The following is a 22694-nucleotide window of genomic DNA, read 5'->3' on the forward strand; positions in this document are numbered from 1 at the left end:
CACTCCCTTACCTCCTACTCTTCTGCACCACTCCCTTACCTTCTCCTCCTCTGCACCCCTCCCTTACCTCCTACTCCTCTGCACCCCTCCCTTACCTTCTCCTCCTCTGCACCCCTCCCTTAACTCCTACTCTTCTGCACCACTCCCTTACCTCCTACTCTTCTGCACCCCTCCCTTACCTCCTACTCTTCTGCACCACTCCCTTACCTCCTACTCTTCTGCACCCCTCCCTTAACTCCTACTCTTCTGCACCCCTCCCTTAACTCCTACTCTTCTGCACCCCTCCCTTACCTCCTACTCTTCTGCACCACTCCCTTACCTCCTACTCTTCTGCACCCCTCCCTTACCTCCTACTCTTCTGCACCCCTCCCGTACCTCCTACTCTTCTGCACCACTCCCTTACCTCCTACTCTTCTGCACCCCTCCCTTAACTCCTACTCTTCTGCACCCCTCCCTTAACTCCTACTCTTCTGCACCCCTCCCTTACCTCCTACTCTTCTGCACCACTCCCTTACCTCCTACTCCTCTGCACCCCTCCCTTACCTTCTCCTCCTCTGCACCCCTCCCTTAACTCCTACTCTTCTGCACCACTCCCTTACCTCCTACCCTTCTGCACCCCTCCCTTACCTCCTACCCTTCTGCACCCCTCCCTTACCTCCTACTCTTCTGCACCCCTCCCTTACCTCCTACTCTTCTGCACCCCTCCCTTAACTCCTACTCTTCTGCACCACTCCCTTACCTCCTACTCCTCTGCACCCCTCCCTTACCTTCTCCTCCTCTGCACCCCTCCCTTACCTTCTCCTCCTCTGCACCACTCCCTTACCTCCTACTCTTCTGCACCCCTCCCTTACCTCCTACTCCTCTGCACCCCTCCCTTACCTTCTCCTCCTCTGCACCACTCCCTTACCTTCTCCTCCTCTGCACCCCTCCCTTACCTTCTCCTCCTCTGCACCCCTCCCTTACCTTCTCCTTCTCTGCACCCCTCCCTTACCTTCTCCTCCTCTGCACCACTCCCTTACCTTCTCCTCCTCTGCACCCCTCCCTTACCTTCTCCTCCTCTGCACCCCTCCCTTACCTTCTCCTCTGCACCACTCCCTTACCTCCTACTCTTCTGCACCCCTCCCTTACCTCCTACTCTTCTGCACCCCTCCCTTACCTTCTCCTCCTCTGCACCCCTCCCTTACCTCCTACTCTTCTGCACCCCTCCCTTACCTCCTACTCTTCTGCACCCCTCCCTTACCTTCTCCTCCTCTGCACCACTCCCTTACCTCCTACTCTTCTGCACCCCTCCCTTACCTCCTACTCTTCTGCACCCCTCCCTTACCTCCTACTCTTCTGCACCCCTCCCTTACCTCCTACTCTTCTGCACCCCTCCCTTACCTTCTCCTCCTCTGCACCCCTCCCTTACCTCCTACTCTTCTGCACCCCTCCCTTACCTTCTCCTCCTCTGCACCACTCCCTTACCTCCTACTCTTCTGCACCCCTCCCTTACCTCCTACTCTTCTGCACCCCTCCCTTACCTCCTACTCTTCTGCACCCCTCCCTTACCTTCTCCTCCTCTGCACCCCTCCCTTACCTCCTACTCTTCTGCACCCCTCCCTTACCTCCTACTCTTCTGCACCCCTCCCTTACCTTCTCCTCCTCTGCACCACTCCCTTACCTCCTACTCTTCTGCACCCCTCCCTTACCTCCTACTCTTCTGCACCACTCCCTTACCTTCTCCTCCTCTGCACCCCTCCCTTACCTCCTACTCTTCTGCACCCCTCCCTTACCTCCTACTCTTCTGCACCCCTCCCATACCTCCTACTCTTCTGCACCACTCCCTTACCTCCTACTCTTCTGCACCCCTCCCTTACCTCCTACTCTTCTGCACCCCTCCCTTACCTTCTCCTCCTCTGCACCCCTCCTTCACCCTGTCCTTCCCTGAAGCAGTCCACAGCGGCAACAGTGACTCTTTCTAGACACTTATGGTCCTATGGCAGAGAAGAGACAACACGTCCCCCTGGAGCCCACCCTGCCATCTGCATCAGTGTGTGTGTGTGTGTGTGTGTGCGCTCATTTGCACTCCAGATGTCCTTCATTTGATCCTTCCTTCCATCTTACCTTCTGGACCCAAATTCTAATTTCAGTATGTATCCCTATGATTAAAAAAGGTAGTCAAAAGTTCTTATAGAATTACTCTTATAGAATTTCCACATTGGTGAGGATATTGGACATTTTATTAACATTTTATTGGATAACACCTTGTTTTTAACCAGGACAGAATAATGTATAACTTACTTTTTCTGACATAATATAGGCACAGCAGATCCCCTTAATCTATGGGACACTTAAATGTGCATTTAGAGGTCATGTAATTCAATACTAATCTTTAAAACAAAAGCAATTTAGGTCAAAATAACTCATATTACCAAAGGAAATAGAGGGACAAACAGTACAGATAGTAATAAAAACTGTACCATAGAGGCACAGAATATGTTAAGAGGAAAAACTAAAATAAATGGAGGAACTTATTCAAGAAAGATCAAGTGTAATATATGACAAAAAATAAAGTGAACTGGATGGAATATGGGGGAAAATACACTACATTATTTTTTCATCTTCAACCTAATTTATTGAAACTTATGTCCCCCATGATTCACCAAACAATATTTTGGAATAGAGAGCAAAGTTGTCATGCCTGCTCCCGCTCTCCCTCTCTGGCACTCAAGGGCGCCAGGCTGCGCACACCTTCATTACGCACACCTGTCACCATCATTACGTGCATCAGCGCTCATTGGACTCACCTGGACTCCTTCACTTTGTTGATTGCCTTCCCTATTTTTGTCTGCACAGCGTCGTCTGGGTTGGGGAGGGTTTGTCCGGCAGGGATATCCTTGTCTCATTGCGCACTAGCGACTCCTGTGTCACGCCTGTTGCAGTGCACGCTGACCAGGTCTCCAGGTGTACGGTGTTTCCTCCGACACATTGGTGCGGCTGGCTTCCGGGTTGGATGTGTATTGTGTCAAGAAGCAGTGTGGCTTGGTTGGGTTGTGTTTCGGAGGACGCATGGCTCTCGACCTTTGCCACTTCCGAGTCCGTACGGGAGTTGCAGTGATGAGACAAGACTGTAACTACTACCAATTGGGGAGAAAAAAGGGGTAAAATAAATAAATAAAAATAATTATGAAGTTGCTGGATGTTATTCTTATTATGAAGTTGTTGGTATTCATAACTGACTTTAAAAAGTATTTTGATAAAGTACGCCTGGAATATTTACATTTTGTTAAATCTCTTATACACTGGGTTCAAGTTATGTATAGTAAGTCTAGGTGTAAAATAGTAAATAATGGCTACTTTTCAGAAAGTATTAAACTGTCAAGAGTAAAACAAGGTTGTACACTATTGGCATATCTATTTATTATGGCCATAGAAATGTTATCTATTCAAATCTGATCCAACAATAATATCAAGGGCTTAGAAATCCAGGGTTTAAAAAGCTGCCCCCTGTACCCAGACTTTGAACTACTCCCCTCTGGGCGCAGGTATAGGGCACCCCTCAGCAGGAAAAACACAACTAGACAATGATTTGTGCCAGGTGTGATATCCCTCCTAAATAGCTCGGGCTAATGTTCCTATTGACTCAGTAAGGCCAGCAGGCTAGTCTTTTTCCCCCCAAAAAGGTATTGGTATGTAACGGTTATGAAAGTTGTATTGTCAATTCTGTTTAGTATTTAAACGGCACTTTAAACATGCACATGACATTGCAACAAAATGTCCCCATGTGGTCAATAAAGTCAGTAAGTATTGTACGGTGATGATTCATGTTCTTTTAAATCCACTATTTGGATCCCTCCACAGCCTCATAGACGATCTAGATCAGTGGTCACAAGCGTTTTCTGAGTCAAGATCACTTTCGCAGTCAAAAGGCAAGCTGAGATCTACTGCTCAGATTATTATTTTACATTAACCCACACAAACAGTTGTAGGAATGATGTTTGGGCAGTAGGCCTAATACAGATCACAGAATACTGGCTATATGATTGGCCTGCCAATATTGTTAATTAGACCATATTATATTTCAAAACTCGAGCTTTGATAACAAAATAGATCAGTTGGTTTAGCACGTGTGAGGCACAGTGGAGCATGAATTGAAATAATTTGCTTTTTTATTTTACTGGACTGATGGTACCTGCATCTGACGGTCAACGAGGTCAAATCACGACGTGAGTGATCTTCAGGTCGAAAAGTCGGAGCTCTAGAAAGATGCCGAGTTTCTGACGTGGAATTCCGAGTTGGATGACCGTTCAAAACGATCCTTCCTTTCCTCCGGTGAGACTGACCAGAGAGAGGAGACACTGTCTTCCACTGGATGGCGAACCTCGAGTCGCACCACATCTGCCTCATGCACAAATTCATGTTGTCCCTATGACCAGAGAAAGTGAAATATTCTTTAATATTAAAATCGACACGACAAGCTGCTAATAATAAAATGCAGGGCTATCGATACTTGGCCACTCATTCATTGCAGCTGCAGCCCGAGCGGAAGTACGGAGAAGCACGTTTTGTAATAGTGTTGAATATAAACTTAAACATGAACTCACTCAAAAACTGCAGATCTTTGCTGTATTCGTTGACAGGTCTCTCTATGGTCATGGTTTTAAAGGTTATTAAATCTTACGTAGGTTAGTAGCCTTTAAACTTGGCTGTGGCCAGGGTCATGGAAGCTCTGTAGCCACGGTGATTTGAGCTATCCGATTGGGCAGCGCAGTAGATGCACTTGATTTAGTCACAGATTTGCCGGTCCGCCGGGTAGGCGGAGTTTGTTTCATGGGAACATTTCGCTTTCCCGGTGCGCAGGACTTTTGAATCAAGTGATGAATTGCAATATTTACCTGGAGCCAACTCTGCAAATAGCTGCTGGGTGATTTAAAAGTCATAGTCAGTCGATCAATATAGTAATTCTCTCAGCAAAAATGTTTATCTTTAATGTACTATCTGTAGAAACTATGAGATTAGATAGGTTCAGAACTTTGTGAAACAGCCAGTGGAAAAATATGTGGAAAATAAAACTGTATGGTTTTCAGAGATAGATGGAGGGATAGCTGAAGGATGGGACTAAAAACGAACAAAATACAACTATTGTAAAATATACTGTGTCTGTAAAATGCATATACAGTGCCTTCCGAAAGTTCAGACCCCTTCACCTTTCCACATTTTGTTACGTACCAGCTTTATTCTAAAATTGATCAAAATGCTTGATACCCCATTATCACAAAGCAAAAGCAGGTTTTTAGACATTTTTGTTAACATATGATTATTATTATTATTTTTAAATCACATAAGTATTCAGACCCTTTACTCAGTACTTTGTTGAAACACCTTTGGCAGTGATTACAGCATCAAGTCTTCTATGGTATGACTCTACAAGCTTGGTACACCTGTATGTGGGGAGTTTCTCCCATTCTTCTCTGCAGATCCTCTCAAGCTCTGTCAGGTTAGATGGGGAGAGTTGCTGCACAGCTATTTTCAGGACTCTCCAGAGATGTTCGATCGGGTTCAAGTCCGGGGTCTAGCTGGGCCACTCAAGGACATTCAGAGACTTGTCCCGAAGCCACTCCTGCATTGTCTTGGCTGTGTGCTTAGGGTCGTTGTCCTGTTGGAAGGTGAACCTTCGCCCCAGTCTGAGATCCTATGCGCTCTGAAGCAGGTTTTCATCAAGGATCACTCTGTACTTTGCTCTGTTCCTCTTTGCCTCGATCCTGACTAGTCTCCTAGTCCCTGCCGTTGAAAAACATCCCCACAGCATGATGCTGCAACCATCATGCTTCACCTGTTGGAAAACTCCAAGCGGGCTGTCATGTGTATTTTACTGCGGAGTGGCTTCCGTCCGGCCACTCTACCATAAAGGCCTAATTGGTGGAGTGCTGCAGAGATGGGAGAACCTTCCAGAAGGATAACCATCTCCACTGAGGGACTATAGAGCTCTGTCAGATTGACCATCAGGTTCTTGGTCACCTCCCTGACCAAGGTCCTTCTCCCCGATTGCTCAGTTTGGCCAGGCGCCAACTCTAGGAAGAGATGGTGGTTCTACATTTCTTCCATTTAAGAATGATGGAGGCCACTGTGTTCTTGGGGACCTTCAATGCTGCAGACATTTTTTGGTATTCTTCCCCGGATCTGTGCTTCGACACAATCCTGTCTCGGCGCTCTACGGACAATACCTTCGACCTCAGGGCTTGGTTTTGGCTCTGACATGAACTGTCAACTGTGTGCCTTTCCAAATCATGCCCAATCAATTGAATTTACCACAGGTGGACTCCAATGAAGTTGTAGAAACATCTCAAGGATGATCAATGCAACCAGGATGCACCTGAGCTCTGAGCTCAATTTCGAGCTGTCTTTTGCGTTCAATACATTTGGAAAATGTTCTAAAAATCTAATTTGTCATTATGGGGTATTGTGTGTAGATTGTTGAGGATTTTTAAAATTTAATCCATTTTAGAATAAGGCTATAACGAAACACAATTTGGAAAAACACCAGTCTCAACGTCAACAGCGACGTTGTTGCGGCTACTATTTAATGAAGCTGCCAGTTGAAGACTTGTGAGGTGTCTGTTTCTCAAACTAGACACTCTAATGTACTTGTCCTTTCGCTCAGTTATGCATTGGGGCCTCCCACTCCTCTTTCTATTCTGGTTAGGGCCAGTTTGCGCTGTTCTGTGAAGGGAGTAGTACACAGCATTGTACGAGATCTTCAGTCTCTTGGCAATTTCTCACATGGAATAGCCTTCATTTCTCAGAACAAGAATAGACTGACGAGTTTCAGAAGAAAGTTATTTGTTTCTGGCCATTTTGAGCCTGTAATCAAACCCTCAAATGCTGATGCTTCAGGTACTTAACTAGTCTAAAGAAGGCCAGTTGTATTGCTTCTTTAATCAGAACAACAGATTTCAGCTGTGCTAACATAATTGCAAAAGGGTTTTCTAATGAACAATTAGTCTTTTAAAATGATAAACTTGGATTAGCTACCACAACGTGCCATTGGAACACAGGAGTGATGGTTGCTGATAATGGGCCTCTATACACCTATGTAGATATTCCATAATACAATCAGCGGTTTCCAGCTACAATAGTCATTTACAACATTAACAATGGCTACACTGTATTTCTGATCAATTTGATGTTATTTTAATGGACAAAAAAAAAGTGCTTTTCTTTCAAAAACAAGGACATTTCTAAGTGACCCCAAACTTTTTAACGGTAGTGTATATATTTACAAAAAAATATATATGGGGGATTGGAAATTATGCAGACAATTCCATTGATGAAAGCCACAATCTGTCTGCAATATTAAAGTTGATCTAACCCCCCACCCCACAGCCTCTGAGCAGCAGGGAGACACAGGAGAGAAAACATCTTCTCTGGGTTAAATTGCCATCATCTGCATGGTAATTAGAATGTAAGCTAACGAGCAAAGACTCTCGGTCAGCTCCGAGACGAAAGGTGCTAATTGGGAGGCGAGACATGAAGGGTGAGGAGGGGTGAGGAAGGGTGAGGAGAGCAAAGTCAGCTGATAGGGTATGGGACACCTAAAACGTTTCTGTCTGCCAGTTGGATCATGTGCATGAGATCTCACTTCGACTTGGCCTGATGGAACTGTACTGAACAAGCAGTTCTAGAGCTCACCCATAGAGCTAGCATCTAACCCCATTTCTAAAGGCTAACTGTTAAGAGAAGCTAATCTTAAATGACATCTTACTTACACAATCCCTTATTACTTTGATGTCACTAAAGTAAGAAATAAGAAATGACATGGTAATGGTAACTGGCAACTCTTATCCAGGTTTCCCCAACTGGCAAGCCTGTGCGAATTTGGCCAATTTTCTGAGTAAAAAAAGTATGTTTTTTTAATTAAATGTGTATTATTTATCATTTGTTGTTGGACATATAATACTGTATAAACACTAGGAAATCAGCTCCAAGTGATTTTAATTTCAGAAATCTCTTCCAAGCATTCCCAAGCAGAGGCACGTGATCGTATACAAATGTAAGCAAGGTTTGAAATGATGTTTTAGTCAAATATTAATTCTGTTTGGGCTTCTTGCAGTTAATTTGCAAATTATTTGTTATTATGTTCCGACCCCACGACCATCCACTCAAGAAAAAAACATTGCCCATGGCTGAATTTAGTTGACGATCCCTGTTCTAGTCTATTTTAAACACAGACGGAGGAGTCAAAAGACTCTTGTTTCTCTTCCATTAGGGCTACCTGTCATCCCCATTACCTTTTCCTGATATGAAGAGACTGGATGGGCAGACGTGCTATGGTATGAGCCTATTTGCTAGCAAAACCAAGGACTGCTAGTGTGAATTCCTCAGGTTCCTGTTAGATTCAGCCTCTCCTCAATGAGACACACATAATGGGCACTAAGCACATCGTTTCCATCTGTTCTGTCCTCTCAGATAACTGTTGGAGTAGAAGAGGATGATTTGCCACGGTAGAGTATTGGGATTCACCCCAGATTCAGTATTTCTCTCATAGGCCTACAATACAGTATATGCCACAAAAGTATTCTCTGGTGAGCAGGTTTGGTAGGCCAAGTGGTAGTCCATTAAGACTGAAGTGAGAGGGCCGTCCAGAGGATCCATCTCTTTATCTAGGCAGAGATTTTGATGGGGGGAACTAATAAAGGAATCTTGGGATGATGCGTCAGATCTCACTACATCTCTGCATGACAATGTAGACACACACATACACACACTCATCAACTGCCAGATAGAATCTACCATTAGACATGTTCTCTCAGGTCAGCCCGCTCTTCCGCACACGCCACTGGCTTCCAGTCGAAGCTCGCATCGCCTACAAGACCATGGTGCTTACCCATGGACTAGCAAGAGGAACTGCCCCTCCCTACCTTCAGGCTATGCTCAAACCCTACACCCCAACACAAGCACTTCTGCCACCTCAGGTTTCTTGGTCCTCCCACCCGCTCAGCCCAGTCCAAGCTCTTCTCTGTCCTGGCACCCCAATGGTGGAACCAGCTTCCCCATGAAGCTAAGACAGCAGAGTCCCTGCCCATCTTTCGAAAACATTCGAAACCCTACCTCTTCAAACATTATCTTAAATAATCATCCTCCTCACCTCGACCCCCCCCCCCCCCCAATTTAAAAAATAAATAAATAAACATATCCAGCACTTGACCCCCCCTCCCTTTCTAGCTCTGACTCTACTGATAGCTACGTTATTGAGAAAAATGTTTATTTTTATGCCTGTGATATGTGTCCCACCTATCTATCTTAAGATGAATGCACTAACTGTAAGTTGCTAAATGACTAAAATGTGAAATGTAATTAAGCCTCAGACCTACTTCTAAGATGTCCTACAATGAACCAAACTCAAGTGTGTGTGCACGCGCTTGCTTGCATGTGTGTGACGATCTGCGTGTGGACCAGGGGCCACAGCAACTGCAAATGCAGAAACAGCCTTGGGGTAAAAGCCCACAGTATCCTACTGGATGGAATGTATTAATAAATAAATAAATGCAGCTGTCTTTTTAAAGTTCACTTGTTTTTCTGGAATAATCCAGTTGACGTGCGTGTACACACACACACACACACACACACGCACACACACACACACACGTGTTTTTGAGATAACATTAAATCAAAAGCCAGCTTCAGAATGACGTCACTACAGCTGATTGTGAACTCCATGGGGTCTGGCTCCCTGCAGGGAATCAGCTCTGCTTCTGTGTAAAGCAGAGTTTTCCAACCCTGATCCTCTGGTACCCCCAACAGTACACATTTCTATTGTAACCCTGGACAAGCACACCTGATTCAACTTGTCAACTAATCATCAAGCCCAAGATGAATTGAATGAGATGTGTTTGTCCAAGGGCTACAGCAAAAGGGTGTACTGTTGGAGTTGGAAAACACTGGTGTAGAGGATACTGTCATCCTGAGTGGCGCAGTGGTCTAAGGCACTGCACCTCAGTGCTAGAGGCGTCACTACAGACCCTGGTTCGGTCTCGGGCTGTATCACAACTGGCCGTGATCGGGAATCCCATAGGACGGCGCACAATTGGCCCAGTGTCGTCCGGGTTAGGGGATGGTTTGGCCAGGGTAGGCCGTCATTGTAAAATAAGAATTTGTTCTTAACTGACTTGCCTAGTTTAATAAAAAAATGCCTCAGCGTGATAACAGTGGTGTAGAGGATCCTGTCGTTACCTCAGTGTGATAACACTGGTGTAGAGGATCCTGTCATTACCTCAGCGTGATAACACTGGTGTAGAGGATCCTGTCGTTACCTCAGCGTGATAACACTGGTGTAGAGGATCCTGTCGTTACCTCAGCGTGATAACACTGGTGTAGAGGATCCTGTCGTTACCTCAGTGTGATAACACTGGTGTAGAGGATCCTGTCGTTACCTCAGCGTGATAACACTGGTGTAGAGGATCCTGTCGTTACCTCAGTGTGATAACACTGGTGTAGAGGATCCTGTCGTTACCTCAGCGTGATAACACTGGTGTAGAGGATCCTGTCGTTACCTCAGCGTGATAACACTGGTGTAGAGGATCCTGTCATTACCTCAGCGTGATAACACTGGTGTAGAGGATCCTGTCATTACCTCAGCGTGATAACACTGGTGTAGAGGATCCTGTCGTTACCTCAGTGTGATAACACTGGTGTAGAGGATCCTGTCGTTACCTCAGCGTGATAACACTGGTGTAGAGGATCCTGTCATTACCTCAGCGTGATAACACTGGTGTAGAGGATCCTGTCATTACCTCAGTGTGATAACACTGGTGTAGAGGATCCTGTCGTTACCTCAGTGTGATAACACTGGTGTAGAGGATCCTGTCGTTACCTCAGTGTGACAACACTGGTGTAGAGGATCCTGTCGTTACCTCAGTGTGATAACACTGGTGTAGAGGATCCTGTCGTTACCTCAGTGTGATAACACTGGTGTAGAGGATCCTGTCGTTACCTCAGTGTGACAACACTGGTATAGAGGATCCTGTCATTACCTCAGCGTGATAACACTGGTGTAGAGGATCCTGTCGTTACCTCAGCGTGATAACACTGGTGTAGAGGATCCTGTCATTACCACAGCGTGATAACACTGGTGTAGAGAATTCTGTCATTACCACAGCGTGATAACACTGGTGTAGAGAATCCTGTCATTACCACAGTGTGATAACACTGGTGTAGAGGATCCTGTCATTACCTCAGCGTGATAACACTGGTGTAGAGGATCCTGTCATTACCACAGTGTGATAACACTGGTGTAGAGGATCCTGTTATTACCTCAGCGTGATAACACTGGTGTAGAGGATCCTGTCATTACCTCAGCGTGATAACACTGGTGTAGAGGATCCTGTCATTACCTCAGCGTGATAACACTGGTGTAGAGGATCCTGTCGCTACCTCAGCGTGATGACACTGGTGTAGAGGATCCTGTCGTTACCTCAGCGTGATAACACTGGTGTAGAGGATCCTGTCATTACCTCAGCGTGATAACACTGGTGTAGAGGATCCTGTCATTACCTCAGTGTGACAACACTGGTGTAGAGGATCCTGTCATTACCTCAGTGTGACAACACTGGTGTAGAGGATCCTGTCATTACCTCAGCGTGATAACACTGGTGTAGAGGATCCTGTCATTACCTCAGCGTGATAACACTGGTGTAGAGGATCCTGTCGTTACCTCAGCGTGATAACACTGGTGTAGAGGATCCTGTCATTATCTCAGCGTGATAACACTGGTGTAGAGGATCCTGTCGTTACCTCAGCGTGATAACACTGGTGTAGAGGATCCTGTCGTTACCTCAGCGTGATAACACTGGTGTAGAGGATCCTGTCGTTACCTCAGCGTGATAACACTGGTGTAGAGGATCCCGTCGTTACCTCAGCGTGATAACACTGGTGTAGAGGATCCCGTCGTTACCTCAGCGTGATATCAACTGCTGCCCATTCATCATCCACCCTCATTATTTTTTTTTACCACCGTTTTTTCTAGATCACTTACAAACCCTTTCTAGTAGAGCCCACTGGATACTGACACTACATCATCACGATGTCATTTCTACAAATACTAGGTCTAACCACTGGACTGGTGACCACCACAGACACTCGGGACAAAGTTCCAACACGGTGTTGTACATAAAACAGCTATGAGATCTGTGACGGTATCAGTGTACTGTAAATGCTGCTGTCACAGCAGAGACCCACAGGGTCATCATACAGTAGTACTTCATACATAATGCAGCATTCTAAGAAAAGGGGTCAATCATCAACAAGCACCAACTGAAAAATCACAGACGAGGCGTGAAAGTGGCCAAACAAAGTTCCCTCTTTGGTCTGTGTGGATACTGTTGGCCTCTAAGCAGGGGACTGGCTCCTAATGCAGAGAGCTGAGACGTCAAAGGATGACTGACTACTTTAATTAGGAAAGAGGGGACCCCTGGGAAGATGAGTGAGGAGGATAGTGCCAACTACTAGCCCTGGAGAACTGGCTCTGACCCAAATACACTGGCCAACAAGCAAAGGTAAAGGACTGACTGGTGCACTGTACTGTAGCTGTTGGGAAAAGGGATCAAATGCCTCTAGACTAGAGTCAACAACAAAATGACAGAGGTACTATAGGCGGGAGGTGTTATGAATATGCCTGCCCACTGGTTACGTGTTTGGCCCCTGTCAGTTAAGGTTAGGTCAGGTTTTGGCTGTGCTCTGATGCAGTGAAATGAGGCTTGACCCAGGTCAAATCTTGGTTAATGCACTTTAAAGCTGTTGTGGTCTTTTATTGTGTAGATTGAGGTGGTTTTCAGCTAAGGCCGCTATTGTCTGTTGTCTGAAACAAGGAAGCAGGTTTGGCCTGTGTTGTTCAGTGCCAGGTGCTCCATGTTTTACGCCCACTGAATCTCTCACACTGACAGCTCCACAACATTGGTACCCTTCCATCCACATTACCATCTCTTTTCTATCCACCATCTCTGTGGTTCTTTGTCTCTCTTTATTGTCTCTCATCTTCATTCAATTGGCCTTTCTGTCTATTTCAAATGAAACCCACTGACCTTATCACCCTCACAGCCTCTAAAACGTTGCTGTTTCCATGTTCTGTTTTCTCACTCTCTCGCCAATCGTTTCTCCGACTCTGTTTGTTTCCATTACATCTTTACTCAATCTCTATTTACGTCTGTCCATACACAGCTTTCTCCACAAGCCTGAGCTCTCCTCCCTGGCTGACCACACACACACACACACACACACACACACACACACACACACACACACACACACACACACACACACACACACACACACACACACACACACACACACACACACACACACACACACACACACACAACCTTTCTGTGACAGGCTCTGAAATGGAGGGAGGGCGCTCCACATGTGGCTCACCAATCTGTTCATCATGTCTGTCATAAAGCAGAGACACATTGGAGATGCTTTGACTCACCAACATTCAGACAAATTATGAATGGTAATATACAGATCCAGAGCCGAGCCGAGCCCCCCCCCCCCCCCCCCTCCCCCCACACACACACACACAGGATTAACCACATGGTCTTACCGTGAAGCAGGGGATGCCTGTAACCAGTGAGTAGACCAGCAGTGGGGGTATCTTGCTGGTGTCATCCGGGCCGGGGTAGGGCTTGGAGAACGTCTTGTCGTAGCAGAAGAAGCCCTGGATGTGCACGGGGAACGTGTCTGTGTACTCAAAGTAGTACGCCAGGAGAACCGTCCCTGCCATGATCACCAGCTGGAAATAGAACATGATCCCCGCGTTAGGCAAGAAGAGGAGGAGGAGGTGGCGGAGGAGAGGAAGGAGGGAGAGTCAAGTCCCGGTTCCCCTCATCCACGGAGAGAGGCATAGGAGTGATGGGAGCGAGAGAGAGGTCCGGTGAAGAGATCAATAGAGGGAGAGAGCACCTACTGTAAGCCTGACCAGTGCAGCGGGAGACAGAGGAGTGTGTGTGAGAGAGAGAGAGAGCGAGAGAGAGAGAGAGAGAGAAGGGAGCATCTACAGGGGAGAGGAGGAAGATGGAATAAAGATAGAATTCTACTGCAACATGAAGAGAGAAAACAAAGAATATCAGAGAGCGAAAGAGAGACTGGGAGTGAGGAGGGTGAAAAGAGTGTGAGATACAGAGGGAACTGCTTGCATTGGTATCGGTGAGTCTGAGTCTACTACGGAGGAGCAGTGGGTGTATTTTTGGATGCTGTGTGTGAAGAGTAGTGTGAATGTGATCATAAGCATCCTCCAAACCAGTTATATGAGCTGACATCCCCTGTGACTGATTGATGTCTGACTCCAGGGTTTTTCTTATACAGGCAGGTCCATGGATATCAGAGATACACTACTGAAATATCAACTCAATTGCAAGTCGTCTTACAGTTAAAAAAAAAATATGAAAATGGTGTCTACATGTAATATTTTCCCCCATATTGAATAGACCAAAATATACTTTTCCATTACTTTTTGTATCTCATGGAATGTACACTGTACAGTAGTATGGTGGAATGGAGCTGCATCTGACTTAACTCAAATACACAAAACAAATCCTAGCTGTATGGCCTCGTTTATCATGGAAGTGAAGGGATAGTAATAGCCCCTTTCCTGGGTGAGGGGACATGTTGAGGGGACACTCCCTTAGGATATTATCTGTGCTCCATTGCCCTATGACCATAGACACTGCAACACACACACACACACACACACACACACACACACACACACACACACACACACACACACACACACACACACACACACACACACACACACACACACACACACACACACACACACACACACACACACCAGGGTACTCAGATATTTTTTTAATTTGTTCAGAATCCTCTTCACTCTCTCTACCCTCCCTTGAGAGAGAGACATGTTATGCCATGTGCGGTTGTCATGGTGAAGAATGTAACGGTAGAGACGAGTTCACAATATTGTGTAATTTCATTTCCTCTCAACAGGATTTATGATTGCATAAAGTGTGAAAGTATAGTATATTTAGGTTAGCGTGATCTTGTCCTCCTTCAGAATGATTCAAGGGAGAACATTGTAATGAAGACCAGCAGCATCACTGAAAGATACATAAGAACTCAACATAAACTCATATACTTTATAAATGGCGTTATATTAAATTATACTGTTTATTAACTGTATGTTCTATACTAACAATGAGTATGCGGAGTAGGTTTATGTTTAAGTAACACATCTGCAATAGTGTAGCCTATTCCAGATACAACATTATCTTATCAACAATGATACCCAAAGCCCCAGATTTATCACATCCCAAGCCAATGTTATTCTCTCATTGTGTATCTTTATCCCCAACAGCCTGGAGAGAAACAGAGATATTTTGAAGTAGGAGTGAGTCATATCATTTCCCCGTACCATTATTTTACATATGATCTGGGAGGGATCTGGGTTGGATTTGAATCATTACATTCTGAGAACTGTTCATCTCACAGTAATGCATTTTAAAGACATATGAGATAATGTATGGCATTGTGTTATTAGCAGTACATTGTTCAATAAGACACAGTAACAGTAGTGAGGACATTATGCCCATTCAGGTGGCCTCTTGTCCAAATCCAGTTGTGGGTTTGTTGTTTTTTGTGCCAGTCTCACTTTCATCTGACTCGTTGGACTGGTGATGTTCAGACACATTATGTACACCCTGACACCTCCTCAACCTCCCTCTGCTGCTGCTCTCTCTCTCTCTCTCTGTCTCTCTCTTCCTACCTCTCTCACACTCAATCACTGTCTACAGTATCTCTCTCTCTCACACACACCAATCTGCCTGTATCTGACTGGTCCAGCTGTGCTGCTGTCAGAGCTCATGTCAACCAATCCCTGGTCAGTCATAATTCGTAACCTGTGATTGGATGGTCACAATGTGAAACATGGCAGTACTGTTTACAATGTGGGCTGGTCCCATTTACAGTTGTTTTCGATTGCTAAACGACAGTGGACACAACTGGAGTCACATGTGCAAAACTCAGTTCATGTGGACCAAACTCTAGTTCGTTTTTCATTGCTTGAACACAGTTTTCAAAACTCTACACACTTATCCCATGACTTTAGCCACAACCTGCACAACACTGTGGATTTACAGCACTTTGTTCAAATGCTAACACACTGCTGTCAAAACTGTGAACCACACATTCAAAACGGAATAGATTTCAGCCTTGTGCCTTTCAAACACTGCTGATTGCAATTTCAGCTGAAAGGCTAATGTAACGGTTTTCTATATGTGAAGGAGAGTCGGACCAAAATGCAGCGTGTAGATTGCGATCCATGTTTTAATGAACAAACGTAAAACACGAATCAATACAAACACTACAAAATAAAGAACGTGATGAACGTAACGAAAACCTAAACAGCCCTATCTGGTGAAAACACATAGACAGGAACAATCACCCACAAACACACAGTGAAACCCAGGCTACCTAAATATGGTTCCCAATCAGAGACAATGACGAACACCTGCCTCTGACTGAGAACCATATCAGGCTGAACATAGAAATAGACAAACAAGACATGAAACATAGAATGCCCACTCAGATCACACCCTGACCAATCAAAACATAGAAAATACAAAGTAAACTATGGTCAGGGCGTGACAGTACCCCCCCCCCAAGGTGCGGACTCCGGCCGCAAAACCTGAACCTATAGGGGAGGGTCTGGGTGGGCATCTGTCCGCGGTGGCGGCTCTGGCGCTGGACGTGGACCCCACTCCATGACAGTTTTAATCCCCCTCCTAAACGTCCCTAAATAGGTTACCCACCACAATGATAACATGGGACAGAGGGACAGCTCGGGACAGAGGTAACTCGGGACAGATGGGTAGCTCAGCACTGAGAGGAAGCTCAGCACTGAGAAGAAGCTCAGCACTGAGAGGAAGCCCAGGCAGGTAGTAGAAACTACCAGAACCTGGCTGGCTGGCGGTTTCAGCAGATCCTGGTCGACTAGCAGATCTGGAAGAGTCTGGACGACTGGCAGATCTGGAAGAGTCTGGACGACTGGCAGATCTGGAAGAGTCTGGTCGACTGGCAGATCTGGAAGAGTCTGGTCAACTGGCAGATCTGGAAGAGTCTGGTCGACTGGCAGATCTGGAAGAGTCTGGTCGACTGGCAGATCTGGAAGAGTCTGGTCGACTGGCAGATCTGGAAGAGTCTGGTCGACTGGCAGATCTGGAAGAGTCTGGTCGACTGGCAGCTCTGGCTGCTCCATGCTGACTGGCTGCTCCATGATGACTGGCAGCTCTGGCTGCTCCATGCTGACTGGCTGCTCCATGCTGACTGGCAGCTCTGGCTGCTCCATGCTGACTGGCTGCTCCGGCTGCTCCATGCTGACTGGCTGCTCCATGCTGACTGGCGGCCCTGGCTGCTCCATGCTGACTGGCGGCCCTGGCTGCTCCATGCTGACTGGCGGCCCTGGCTGCTCCATGCTGACTAGCGGCTCTGGCTGCTCCATGCTAACTGGCAGCTCTGGCGGCTCCTTGCAGACTGGCAGCTCTGGCGGCTCCTTGCAGACTGGCAGCTTTGGCGGCATCCTGCAGAAAGGCAGCTCTGGCGGCTCCTTGCAGACTGGCAGCTCCTTGCAGACTGGCAGCTCCTTACAGACTGGCAGCTCCTTACAGACTGGCAGCTCCTTACAGACTGGCAGCTCCTTACAGACTGGCAGCTCCTTACAGACTGGCAGCTCCTTGCAAACTGGCAGCTCCTTGCAAACTGGCAGCTCCTTGCAAACTGGCAGCTCCTTGCAAACTGGCAGTTCCGAACAGGCGGGAGACTCCGGCAGCGCTGTAGAGGCGGGAGGCTCTGGCAGCGCTGGACAGGCGAGGCGCACTGTAGGCCTGATGCGTGGTGCTGGCACTGGTGGTACTGGGCCGAGGACACGCACAGGAAGCCTGGTGCGGGGAGCTGCTACCGGAGGGCTGGGGTGTGGAGGTGGTACTGGAAAAACCGGACCGTGCAGGCACACTGGAGCTCTTGAGCACCGAGCCTGCCCAACCTTACCTGGTTGAATACTCACGGTTGCCCTGCCAGTGCGGCGAGGTGGAATAGCCCGCACTGGACTATGCAGGCGAACCGGAGACACCGAGCGCAAGGCTGGTGCCATGTAAACCGGCCCAAGGAGACGCACTGGGGACCAGCTGCGTAGAGCCGGCTTCATGGCATTAGGCTCGACGCTCAATCTAGCCCGGCAGACACGCGGAGCTGGAATATACCGCACCGGGCTATGCACCCGCACTGGAGACACCGTGCGCACCACTGCATAACACGGTGCCTGTCCGGTCTCTCTAGCCCCCCGGTAAGCACAGGGAGTCTGCCCAGGTCTCCTACCTGGCATAGCCATACTCCCTGTTAGCCCCCCCCCAAGAAATTTTTGGGGCTGCCTCTCAGGCTTCCATCCGCGTCGCCGTGCTGCCTTCTCATACCAGCGCCTCTCTGCTTTCACCGCCTCCATTCTACGGTAACCTTCCTCGCACTGCTCCAGCGAATCCCAGGCGGGCTCCGGCACTCTCCCTGGGTCGGCCGCCCACCTGTCGATCTCCTCCCAAGTAGTATACTCCATACTGTACTCCTCCTTGGGCTGTTCCTGTTGTTTCTTCTCCCGCTGCACCTTAGTGCGGCTACACTCCCCTGGTTTAGCCCAGGGTCCTCTCCCGTCGAGGATTTCCTCCCATGTCCAAAAATCCTTATTGCGCTTCTCCTCGCGCTGCTCCTGCCTGTTGACACGCTGCTTGGTCCGTTGGTGGTGGGTGATTCTGTAACGGTTTTCTATATGTGAAGGAGAGTCGGACCAAAATGCAGCGTGTAGATTGCGATCCATGTTTTAATGAACAAACGTAAAACACGAATCAATACAAACACTACAAAATAAAGAACGTGATGAACGTAACGAAAACCTAAACAGCCCTATCTGGTGAAAACACATAGACAGGAACAATCACCCACAAACACACAGTGAAACCCAGGCTACCTAAATATGGTTCCCAATCAGAGACAATGACGAACACCTGCCTCTGACTGAGAACCATATCAGGCTGAACATAGAAATAGACAAACAAGACATGAAACATAGAATGCCCACTCAGATCACACCCTGACCAATCAAAACATAGAAAATACAAAGTAAACTATGGTCAGGGCGTGACAGCTAAGCAGGTGTCTTGTTTTAGACTTGTTAGTGAACACACACACATATTACAGTATATATAGGTAGAGCTCAGAAAGACTCATTTTGGAAATGGAACAAGGAAGATGGGTTCGTGGAGGGAGAAGGGTGGCAGGGAGAGGGCGGATGCGTGGAGGAAGACAAAGAAGACAAAGAGCTGTTATTTCAGATGAAATAAGGGCTACACTTATAGACCATGTCGTGAACCATGGTCTCTCATTGAGAGAGGCAGGGTTGAGGGTGCAACCCAATCTGCAAAGATCCACAGTGGCATCTGTAATGCGAATTTTCCATCATGCAAACAGGTGAGAGTTACATCCTTACAGTAAATGAAAACATTACAGGAATCTATTTTGTATTGCAATTATAGAATATTTACACAGATATATATTACAGTAAGTTAAACTGTAAAATATATTTTTACAACAGGACCCAAAGGTGCCCCCAACAGGGGGAAGAGGAAAAATATTTTCAGATGCGCAGGAAAATGCAGAAAGGCTTATAGCTTTCCTAGAACAGCTCATGATGACATGGTTGTTGTCAACAATGCAATAAAACTGCGGGAGATTCAAGATAGAGTGCTGGCTGATAATGATATATTTGAAAATGTTAATTCTGTCAGCACAACAACTATTGCTCGAGTCCTAAAGAAACACCAAGTTACAATGAAACAGTTATGCACTGTACCGTTCGAGAGAAACAGTGAACGGGTAAAAGAGCAAAGATACCAATATGTCCAGGTAAGACGTCTGAGGTTACGTACACAGCTATACAAAATATTTACAGTAAAAAAAAACACTAGCATTTCTACAGTAAAACTGTGCACTTACTGTTTTTCAGAGAGTAATGGAGGTGGAAGCACTGGAAAGACCACATTTATTTGTATTTATCGATGAAGCTGGATTTAACCTTGCCAAAACACGGCACAGAGGAAGGAATGTTATAGGTCAAAGGGCCACTGTGGAGGTTCCAGGCCAAAGAGGAGGAAATATCACCATGTGTGCTGCAATGGCCAATGATGGTTTGCTTCTCAACACACCACTCATTGGCCCATACAACACAGAAAGGCTTATAGCTTTCCTAGAACAGCTCTATGCTCAGCTAGTGCCAGCAGAACAGGGGGAGCCAGTAAGAAACCCCCAAGTTTTTGTCATAGTTTGCGATAACGTTGCTTTTCACCACTCTGCAGCTGTAACAGATTAGTTTGCAGCACATCACAGATTTATGGTCTTGTACCTGCCTGCATATTCACCCTTCCTCAACCCAATAGAGGAGTTTTTCTCTGCCTGGAGGTGGAAAGTGTTTGGTCACCACCCACATGACCAAATGTCTCTTTTGGAAGCCATGCGTGCCGGATGTGAGGACACAAGTCCAGACGACTGCCAGGAATGGATAAGGCACCCCAGAAGGTTCTTCCCCAGGTGCATGGCAAGAGAAAACATTAGATGTGATGTTGAAGAAAACCTGTGGCCTGATGCTAGAGAGAGGCAGGATTAGCCCCTCAATTATTTGTTCGAATTACAGTATGTACTTTTAGTTTCGACCTCTATTGAAGCAAACTGCTAATTTTCATTTACCTTAAAGAATTGTTATGTTCTAAAAAATGTAATAAATCATTTGAAAGAATGTCACTCTTTTCTTTGAAGAAAATATTACTTTGTATGAAGTCACTGAAATTGTTCAAACTGTAAAGATGAAAAGTTTGTATTTTCTGTATTGGTGTTTGATGCTAGTGTTTTTACTCTCAGTGTGTTCTGAGTGACAGTGTGTGTTATCTCAGTGAGGGTTGTGCATAGTGTTTGGCTGCACTGAGCGTGTTTTGAGCCATGTGTTAAGAGTTGTGTTGCTTGGAATGAGTTTTGCAGGTGATGTGAACTGTTTAGCTCAGGTGACTGTTGGTAGTGCAGACTGTAGTTAGAGTTTGCACATGTGACTCCAGTTGTGCCCACTGTCGTTTAGCAATCGAAAAAAAACTGTAATATTAGCCAGTATGAAAAAAATCCTTTAAAAAGGGGTAGAATAGTTAAAACAAATATAGATATTTTTTCCACTTTCTAAGGTCAAAATAACACTCTGAAATTGTGAAAATGATAATGCACTTACTGTGTAAGAGCTGTTGAAATCATGGAATTTCAGCCTGTTCAGTTGGGATGGTGTTGTTTTTATCAGGAAATTATGGTTCCGTTAGCCTGGAGGAAGAATTTGCACACTGCAGAGTGACAGGCACCTCTTCTCCTCTATTCTAAGATCATTAAGTGTTAATTGACGTGGACCTAGCAGAGGACCACCCGCAGAGCGCAGCGCCCAAATAGAAAGCCCTTCCTTTATTCTTAGTCACACACTTCTGGGTCGTGGCCAGAGACTATCTAATGTGATGATGAATGTTAGAACAGTGTGTCCTCTTCATTAAGCATGCTTCAGAAGACTGAATATTTTAAAAGCAATACATTTGAAACTATTCTGTTTCCGAGCCTAAGCAAGTGGACATTCGCTCAGGCATCCTGACTGTGGTTGTACAGTTATACAACTATGTTCTCCTGATCAGGTGTTTTGTAGGGAGCTATTGTGCTAGCTAGTCCCACTTTAGTGTTGTTCTAGCGCTGTTATGTGTTGTTTGTGGTGGAATCGTTTCAAAATGACCTGCATCCCTCGCAGAGAGATACTTTTCTTGCTTGGGATCTTGCATTGTAGCACTCAAACACAGGGGGACATAATTGTCATTACCTTCAATGACCACAGTTTGAGTAGCAGTCGTGACACCCACACTGCTGAACACAGTTACCCTGTCGTTACCCTTTTTAACAAAGGCTGACCTGTCATGCACATCCTCACAGCACCAGTATTCAAAATGACACAGACAGGAAGACATTTTGCCTTTTTCGTAAAATACTGTTCCACCTTGCTTAAGTATGAAGTTAGGAATTTCACATTGTGTGTATATCTTTTCCTTTCAACATGTCCCGTGTCCCTGTCTTTCTTCATCTTCCTCAAATCTTAACCTTTTACTTTCCCCTCTCTCAACCCCCTGATTCACCTCCTAAAATGATCTTTCTCCCCTCAGTCTCCCCTCAGGTTTCACTGTTCTCCACGTCTCCTCCCCTCGTATTTTCCCAGCTGTTCTCTAGCATAGAATGCTTTAACTGTGGTGAATATTTCATAGCTGTACATCTGTGTTCAGGACAGACCAGAAAGACATAAAGTTCTTGAAGACACCATTTAGACTACGCCAATAAACTCAGGGAATACTCCATCACTCTCACCCCAAGCTTCCAGATAAAACATGTATCATAATCCTAACTCCACATCCTAATCCTAATCCTTGGGTGTAATCCCAAATCTTTTCTTTTGTCCCTTTCACTAAAAAAAAATATTGTAATCCATGTTCCCTATAATAATGATACAAGAACTCAGATCAAGACTGGATTGGTAAGGGCACGCTGTTGACACTGACTGTACAGAACATTAGGAACACCTTACTAATACTGAGTCG

The 22694-nt window shown here is 46.0% G+C and overlaps 1 protein-coding gene across 3 annotated transcripts in view; it reads right to left on the reverse strand.

Annotated features, from left to right (window-relative positions):
• The window catches only part of LOC110486489 (phospholipid phosphatase-related protein type 5), a 58251-nt gene that overhangs the window by 19843 nt on the left and 15714 nt on the right, over nucleotides 1–22694 (reverse strand). For all 3 annotated transcript variants that reach the window (XM_036941201.2, XM_036941203.2, XM_036941202.2), the window contains exon 3: nucleotides 13577–13765. In XM_036941201.2, coding sequence (XP_036797096.1) covers nucleotides 13577–13765 — 189 coding nt within the window. The remainder of the gene's footprint in view (nucleotides 1–13576; nucleotides 13766–22694) is intronic.

Source organism: Oncorhynchus mykiss, chromosome 13 (genome assembly GCF_057628025.1).
Source record: "Oncorhynchus mykiss isolate SJ-2025 chromosome 13, ASM5762802v1, whole genome shotgun sequence".
Lineage (NCBI taxonomy): Eukaryota > Metazoa > Chordata > Actinopteri > Salmoniformes > Salmonidae > Oncorhynchus > Oncorhynchus mykiss.